The sequence below is a fragment of the Archocentrus centrarchus genome, chromosome 16, assembly GCF_007364275.1.
Source record: "Archocentrus centrarchus isolate MPI-CPG fArcCen1 chromosome 16, fArcCen1, whole genome shotgun sequence".
In the NCBI taxonomy this organism is placed as follows: Eukaryota; Metazoa; Chordata; class Actinopteri; order Cichliformes; family Cichlidae; genus Archocentrus; species Archocentrus centrarchus.
The window spans coordinates 26796703-26805476 of NC_044361.1; the positions used below are offsets into that span (position 1 = coordinate 26796703).

Here is an 8774-nt window from a genome sequence, read left to right on the forward strand (position 1 = left end):
ATGTATTGACAGCTAAATAATGTGTTCATTTGTGTTTATGTAAGTCTAGTTTTCTTGGATAGACAAATCAGCGGCCCCCCCCACAAATAGGCATGCATTCATAGGTATGTGCGCCCTCTTCACTGTGCTACCATGTCTGCAGGTCATGTGATGTCCAGATGGCACATTCAAGTGGGACAGCCAATGAAAAACTTTCCTTTTGACAAATCACTCCCATAGCCAGCTTCCCCGCCTGCCTTTTGCTCATGCTTGCTGTATCTTTAATTACATCCAAGACTATTTTTAAATGCACATCCACCCTCCGGCAGTTCCTGCTCCTGTCTACCTGTCTTCTTGTTTCCTTTAATCCCTATCATTAGATCTCCAATGTTCCCCGACAAGGCACCTTATTTTCTGCTGTCTTTGCTAAGATGTATCCTCCTTGTGGTCTCTTTGTTGTCACAGTTTCTGCCTGTCATCCACATGCACTTACTCTTCAGCTGTATCGCAGCGCTGCTTGGACCTGACAGGAACCGCAAATTAATGTTTCTTGTATCAAATTGCTGGGACAATATTTTCATGTCATGCGTGCCTCTGTAGTTATCAGTAGTGAGCAGATGTACGCGCAGCGCGTAGAGCTTCACATATGACAGGACTGTGAAGGCGAAAGGTAGCAATGTATGTTAGATGGTTACAGTGCAGATTGTTTCCTGCACTCTTAGTAATACTCAAATCCACATTACTCCAGCTCTGCTACTCCATCCCTCCTTCCTATCTCTTCTTCTCTCTGCTCCCTTCGTTCCCTCCCCTCCTCTGCATCTTCCAATGACTCACATGCTCCCCCTCCCCCCGTGTGTGTTGTACATTCTCACCCCTTCTCCTCCCACCTCCCCATCCCTTTCGCTCCTTCTCATTCGCCCACATTCGCTCACTTTCTCTACCAGACTTCAAACAAGCTGCAGGTAACGTTTAAAAAGATTGATCTGTTTCTTCCGTCCTTCCATCCCTCTCATCCTCCTCCCCACCTCTCCTCATCTCCACCTGCTCTGTTTTCTGTCTCATCTCCGTTGGTCCGTGTTCTCTGTCACTGACTGAAACAGCCGAGAAATTGAACTGGTTTGTGGTCTGGAACAGGGTGACAGTAAGATTTTTAAATAGGTGTGCATCACTGGTTTCTGATTTATGTCTTTCTCTCTGTGAGTGTGAGCATCTTCCTAGGAAGCCTCTTTTCCACAGCTTTCCATCCTCAAGGCTGCGTCACTATCATCACAGTGTGTGTTCAAGTGGGAAAGAGGAAGCGAGTGTGAAGTCCTTGTTTTTCATATGAGTGCTTTTGATACATCACGAAGCATTTTCATACGGAGCTGCATCTTCATGCACAGCTTTGCTTGCTCATGTGTTTCCTTCTCTAATTAAATTATCAGAATGCGTGTATGAGCTCTGGATGAAATCTGCATTTTAAATGTGGCCAATGTTCCCTTTTTTTTTTTTTTTTTTTTTTTTATAAACAGGATGTCTATAGCGAATATTGTTGCCAGGGAGATCCTGGACTCCAGGGGAAACCCCACTGTGGAAGTAGACCTGCATACAGACAAAGGTTGAAAAACAAAATCTCTTGTGCAATGCCTCAGATAAATGTTTAGATTATTTCATTAAGGTTGACCGCATCCTTCTCCGCCCTCTTTCCCTCAACCTTTCACCCCATTACGTCTCCATCCGCCCACCAATCATCCACCTCGATTCCAGGTCTGTTCAGGGCTGCTGTTCCCAGTGGTGCCTCCACAGGCATCTACGAGGCTCTGGAGCTCCGAGATGGAGACAAGACTCGCTACAAGGGCAAAGGTGTGAACACTTACAACATGTCTCCCCTGCACCAAGCTCTCTGCCTGTCTCTTATTTTGCATAATGGTCCTTTTTCTTTTGTAACAAAATGGGGACTGACTGACACATATCTCCCTCTGAAGGTGTGACGAAGGCTGTCGCTCACATTAATGACACCCTTGGACCTGCACTCATCCAGTCTGTGAGTAATTCAGTTCAGCTCAGTTTTGTTTACTGTACATAGCGCCACTTCACAACAACCGTCTCCTCAAAAGGTGCTTTGTGTTGTAAATGAAGCAGTATAATATTACAGAGAGCAAACAGTGGGGAGAAGAAAAAAAAAAAGAAAAGAAAACATGGGCAAAGCCACCATGACATCGCGTTTTTTGCCAGAATTGACCTTGTTTCAACCACAGGGTGGAGTGCTAGGTTGTACAGGTGTAAACACATCTGCTAATTAGTGCTAAGTGACATACTGCGTATAAAATACTAGAATTTTACTCACCAAATCTAAGCACAAGCATCTTGGATGGGCTGTACTTCACGCCGTCATATTATTTGCCAGATAGCCAGCAGGGCTAACACAGAGACAGACTACCATTCACACCTTTGGGCAATTTAGAGACACCAGTTAACCTAACCCCGTCCAACTGCATGTCTCCGGAGTACCCGGAGAAAACCTGCGCAAACACGTGGAGAACATGCAAACTCCACACGGAAAAGCCAAGGTGAAAATCGAACCCAGACCTTCTAGCTGTGAGGCAACAGTGCTAACCAGCACGCCACCGTGCTGCACTCACTTAGCCATATAGACTAAAATTAATTGGGACTGTATATGTTATTTACAAGGCTGAAGTTTTGAATTTAAATTTTTTTGGCCACTTGAGGCCATTAAAGGAACAGCAGATTTTGAACTTTGGCGTTGGCTGCGTTTTGCTCAGAGGAAACCTCCTGCAGCATTTGGCTCATGGAGCGGCGGCCATCTGTTGCAACCAGTTAGGTTGTGGGTAAAGAAAAACAATGGGCAAAGCGGGAGGGGGGAGATGCAAAGATAAGGCAGATAAGTGCATGGAGAGAGAAGTGTTCAGTGCATCGTGAGAAGTCCCACTGCAGCTTGAGCCTATAGCAGCATAACTAAGGGATACTTAGGGTCATCTAATCCAACCCTAATTATAAGTTTTATTAAAAAAAAAAGAAAAAAAAAGGGAAAAATGAATTCAATCTTCTGAGCCTTTCTCCTGCTGAAGGAGCCTTCGGCCTGATAGCTGAAGGCTCTGCCTCCCTTTAGATCTAGAGGAACCACAAGTAAGCTTGTGCTCTGAGAGCCAAGTGCTTCATTGGGATAATATGGTACAATGAGCTCTTTAATATATGGAGGGGACTCATCACTCAGGCTTTAGTATGTGAGGAGGATTTTAAATTAAATTAAATTTACGGGGAGCCACAAAAGAATATCGAGTTTATATTACACAACCTGGTGAACAGCAGAGCAGGACTGAAATTAAAAAAAAAAAAATGTTTACTGTATGAGGGACATGTTGTTTTTGTTTCAGGGGATCAGCGTGCTGGAGCAGGAGAAACTGGACAACATGATGATTGAAATGGACGGCACTGACAACAAATGTAAGCCTCGCTCACATCTCATGTGGGGTGATGGTATATATTTGTACTGACACGTTTCCGCACCAGTGAGTGCCGACTGCATGTGTGCGTTATGTTTGTGACTGCCTCTATTTTGCCTCCAGCTAAGTTTGGTGCCAACTCTATTCTGGGAATATCGCTGGCCATATGCAAAGCTGGCGCAGCAGAGAAAGGTGTCCCCCTGTACCGTCACATTGCTGATCTGGCAGGAAACAGAGAGCTGGTCCTCCCAGTTCCTGTGAGTTTTATGCTGGAATATATATATATATATATATATATATATATATATATATATATATATATATATATATATATATCTCAACCAGAAATAACCAAATATTTTGTTTTTTTTTTTTTTTATAAATCAATGCTCTCCTTTTAGGCTTTTAATGTGATCAACGGAGGCTCTCATGCCGGGAACCGATTGGCCATGCAGGAATTCATGGTACTTCCAGTGGGTGCAGAGTCTTTCCGTGATGCTCTGCGTGTGGGTGCGGAACTCTACCAGACACTGAGAAGTGTCATCAAGGAGAAGTATGGTCAGGATGCTACAAATGTGGGTGACGAAGGAGGGTTTGCCCCTAACATACAGGAGAACAGTGAAGGTAAGAACAGCAACCACCTGAGAACACTCTCCTTCCGCCTAATCTCCATAACATATATGTTCTTGCTTCTTTTTACAGCTCTGGAGCTGATAAAGACAGCCATAGAGAAGGCGGGCTTCACAGACAAGGTGGTGATAGGGATGGATGTTGCCGCTTCGGAGTTTTTCAGCGAGGGCAAGTATGACCTGGACTTTAAGTCTCCACCAAACGCTGCCCGCAACATCACTGCTGATGAACTGGCCTCCATCTACCAGGGCTTCATTAATAACTACCCAGGTGTGTAATGTGGTGTGCTAGTATATGTGTTCTCTGGGGAACATGATGTGAACAGCTCCTATTCATTAAAAATAAGGGGGATTTATTGATTTCTCTACACACAGTCAGCTTGAATCAAAACATCAGTGCTCCTGCGATGCACTCGCGATATTTCTTTTGTCACGTTTAGAAAGAAATGGGCAAAGAAACTGAGAGAAAAAGAGAGCCAGAAAGGGCCTGGTCTCTGCTCCTGACACACAGAGCTGTTAAAGAAGATTTAATTATGTGCTACACTGCAGATTTGGCAAGCAAGGTCCTACTGTGATGTGGCTCCTTACCCTGTAAATGGTGTGCATACTATTTGTGGGCCATGTGGATGTGTGCATCTGTAACTAATATCAGTGGATCTAAAGGCATTAGAACAGTTACTAGTAATTTCAGTGGGGCTTGTGTTTCTCCTATCATGTCGTAATATTTGGCTCATGGAGGAAAATGATCTAACGTGTGTGTGTGCGTGCGTGCGTGCATGCGTGTGTGCGCGCGCGCTTCCTCCAGTGGTCTCAATTGAAGATCCTTTTGACCAGGATGACTGGCCTGCATGGTCCCAGTTCACAGCCTCAGTGGGTATCCAGGTAAGATATTGCAAATTGTGTCATTGATATCTAGAATAGATTAGCACATCTCATCCTCAACAGGTAATCCAGTATCCCTCGTCCTTTAATTAAACAAAGAACAGCCAAAATTAATGGTGCAGAAGTAACTTTACTTAGCAGTTTGAGCCAAGCTGTGAAAGGCAAGTTTCTATTGATATTCGTAGCTGAATACTAATACCCAAACCACAAAAGCCCATGTCTCCTTCCTCTAACCTTTTTATGATGCTTATTTGTTCTGGGTGGGGTAGAACTTGAGTTACATACTTGCAGATACAACAAACGTTAATACTGCCTGAATAAGTACACGTGATACTAATTCCTGCGATCTCCAATTCACTTTTTGTGCAGATTGTAGGAGATGATCTGACGGTCACCAACCCACGAAGAATACAACGAGCTGTGGAGGAAAAAGCCTGCAACTGTCTGCTCCTCAAAGTCAACCAGATCGGCTCCGTTACAGAGGCCATAAAAGCGTGAGTTGGCTTTTTGTGTTTCAAGCCGAAACCTGTGTGCGCGCGCACACGCCTGCATTTGAGAGCGTGCATTGCAGTTATACTAATTGTTTCTCCCCCCTGGTTTCGCAGGTGTAAGCTGGCACAGGAGAATGGCTGGGGAGTGATGGTGAGCCATCGCTCAGGAGAAACAGAGGACACTTTTATAGCTGACCTGGTGGTTGGTCTCTGCACTGGACAGGTAACACATGCAACACTGAGAGGTCATGCCCATTTCCTAATTTAGCTGCTTATAGCTGATTGCTGATTGCACTATACATGCTGTAAGCTGTCCTGAGGCAATGCAAAATTAGCAATATGACAACCGTGCAATATGACACTTTGGGACCATGCAAAACATATACCATACAAAACAGTCCTTCCTAATTAATTGAATAAGTTGATCAGTGCATTGATGACAGCTGTCACATATCAGCTAAATATGCAAAATAGTGACAGCAGCTTCATAATGCTGATAATTTGCAGTTTGCTTTTCTCAGATTTTTTTTTTAACATTGTACACAAAATAATCTATATATTAAATTTCAAAACACTGGTTAGTTATTGTCTCAGTACAAAGTATTAGTTATAAAATGTGCAACATCTGCTCAGGGAGAGTGTAACCAGGTTATTCTGTTCCCTAAATGCTTCACATGCAGGCAGCCTAAATCTCAAAACAAATAACAATCAAATTATGAGGATTGCAGATCAAAATGACTTCAACCTCAACACTGCACTTACTGGGTTCCCAGTAATACACCTGCAAAGTAGGAACTGGAGTGGATGAACTGTTGTTGACGGGCGAACTGATGGGCAGGCGTGCCAAGATTTGTTAAATTATTAGTAAAAATTCAGCCGCATCTGTAACTGTTGGCATTTTTGTCATCATTCAGATCAAAACTGGAGCTCCCTGTCGATCTGAACGTCTGGCTAAATACAATCAGCTCATGAGGTGGGTATCTGTAGCTTATACTGCATAAATGTATGCCCATACTATGCAAATTAATTCCTCTATAGGACTTAACTACTTTTTATATGTCTCTTGCTCTTTTCTTCATTCTTTTATCTGCTGTCATCTTCCTGCTGTGCATTTCTCCTCCTCTTCCTCTCAGGATTGAGGAAGAGCTGGGCGACCAGGCTCGCTTTGCTGGGCACAACTTCCGCAACCCCAGTGCCCTTTAGAGGCGGGTGGGGAGGGGTGCCAGTGATCTTAGCAAAGGAAAAAAAACCCACACATATATAAATCCTGTCATATTTCCCTGATTAGTTCTATGTGGTGAGAGGTTTACGTGTATCAGCAAAGCTCTAAACACACAAAGCTAAACTTAAAAGCATTAAAACAAATTCGTTTTCACATTCTAGCTACACTATATTGATCTAACACTTCAGCGAGTGGTTGAGATGATTGTCTACAGGCAGCTGCAGTGAATCCTAAGCAAAGCCTGGTGGGGGGAAAAAAAAAATCTGAGTAATGAGTCACACTTCTCTCCATGGGCTTGTTAGTTTCTCTCACTTTCCTGAGCCCCCAGACTCTCTCCTTTACACTTGGTGCAGAAGTGTTTTGATCTTTTTTGTGTCCTGTTGTTTCCTCCTCTTCCTCCTCCTCCTGTTTAACAGCTTACTGCAAAGTTGTCTGTTACTTTGTCTGTTGAAGGTGAAGCTTAATAAAGAGATGGATATGTTAACTTGAACCAAAGAACTGGGTGTGTTTCTTTTAAGGAGAAGCTTCACTCTGTCCTTGTTTTCATAATTTTAAAGGTCAGTTTAGTCAGTTATTAAAGAGAACTGGAAAGCTGCATCCCTGTAACTCTGAAATGTTAACACACCAGATGTTGGTATCACAACAGGCGTTTGACATGGCAGCTAAATTCTTAAAGATTATTATCCTACAGGACTTGTGATTATAATTTCAAACTGGCAGGGAAATGAAGGAATCCTTTAAGACAAATTCTGCAGGGAGGGATTTTTTTTTTTTTTTAAGGAGTTTGTGTCATGGTATTTGTAACTGGAATGACTTATGGATTAGAAGGATGAGTTTAGAGTCCTCTTCTCACCACGGTTTGGATATTCAGACCTCGGCCACACCTCTTTTATGCAGGTAAAAACACTTCTGCAAGGATACACCTGTGCACACTCAATTATAGCTGCTCCTGCAGCCTCCTCTGTCCTCTAGATGCCCTTTAGAAATTGAGTCATCCTTCAACATGACATACTGAGATGGATTTCTGGGTCACAGTCAGGAGGACACTGAAGACAAGGAGATGAGGATGCACAAATTAGTAAAATGAGAAAAGCCCTGTGTCTTTGCCCTCTGTCAGGTCATAGCTTCTCCTTACTGGCCCTCTGTGTTTTGAGATTTATCTTTTTCATCCTTTTGCTTTATCCTGCATTCATTGCGCAGAATTTATTTTTTTTAGGCTGATAATTAAAACAACTTTGTTTCCCACATATGCAACCTAGTTTTTCTGCCTGTGTTTGGGACAAAGAGTCTCTGATTGGTTTCATTGTTCATGTACAATAAAAGCTAAATGTTGAGGTTGTTTAGCTGATATCTGTCTTGACTTCTATACATACTGCGACTTAAGCAGACACCTGAGAGAAATCCATTAAAATCACATCATTAAATATAATCAGCTGTCAGAGGCAAAGCACCTGCTGAGCTATCACTGTCTGCTTCACAGCAGATATTTTTGACACGACAGGAAAATCACACATTTAACTGGTAACATTAATAAAGGCTGTGTTTGCTTTACATACCCCAGGTCCAAGGACTTTTTTATTTTGTGCCTGCAGGGTAAGGGGCAAGGTTATGTAATGAAGCTCCCTCCATCATTTCTGCCTTTTTTTCAAAAAGACCTGCCGAGGAGTGAAAGTTGCCTCAAATGTTAAATTCACAGGCAGGAGTGCAACAGCTGCTATTTTTTTTTTCTTATTCATATTATTCATCTTTTATATAACATAAAAATAGCCTTTAAAAACTGTTTTAAAAACTCCTATTACAGCAGGATATCACAGAAGGTGCTGACTTTAACTTCATATAAAGAAAACTGAATTTTTTTTCCCAACTTCTGCTTTTTTGGTTTTTTTTTTTTTACTTTTTTTGACAGTACACAAAGATATAGGAAAGACAACTATATATAATAGCTAGATTAATGCAATAAGGTTGTAGAAGTGGAGACACTTGAAGCGTGGGCTAATAAACATGTAAATTATGTGAAGTAGTCTTAATATAGCTATCTTTTGATAAATGTACAATATATGTACAGCACACATGGGGAAAATACAGCCTGATATTAAATGGTAAAAAGAAAACTAAACAACCCCTACAA

The 8774-nt window shown here is 42.3% G+C and overlaps 1 protein-coding gene across 2 annotated transcripts; it reads left to right on the plus strand.

Moving 5' to 3' along the window:
- The first annotated feature begins 860 nt into the window (after positions 1–860).
- LOC115794502 (gamma-enolase) lies at positions 861–7136 on the plus strand. 2 transcript variants are annotated; one of them, XM_030750050.1, is made up of 13 exons: positions 861–941; positions 1491–1576; positions 1726–1821; positions 1944–2002; positions 3354–3423; positions 3546–3679; positions 3824–4046; positions 4125–4322; positions 4857–4933; positions 5303–5427; positions 5539–5647; positions 6339–6397; positions 6558–7136. In XM_030750050.1, exons 2-13 carry the CDS (start codon positions 1492–1494, stop codon positions 6625–6627), a joined length of 1305 nt encoding a protein of 434 aa, XP_030605910.1. In that variant the 5' UTR covers positions 861–941; position 1491; the 3' UTR covers positions 6628–7136. The 2 variants fall into 2 exon arrangements, with proteins under 2 accessions (XP_030605910.1, XP_030605911.1); XM_030750051.1 differs by lacking the exon at positions 861–941 and adding an exon at positions 1008–1137.
- The last annotated feature ends 1638 nt before the right edge of the window (positions 7137–8774 follow it).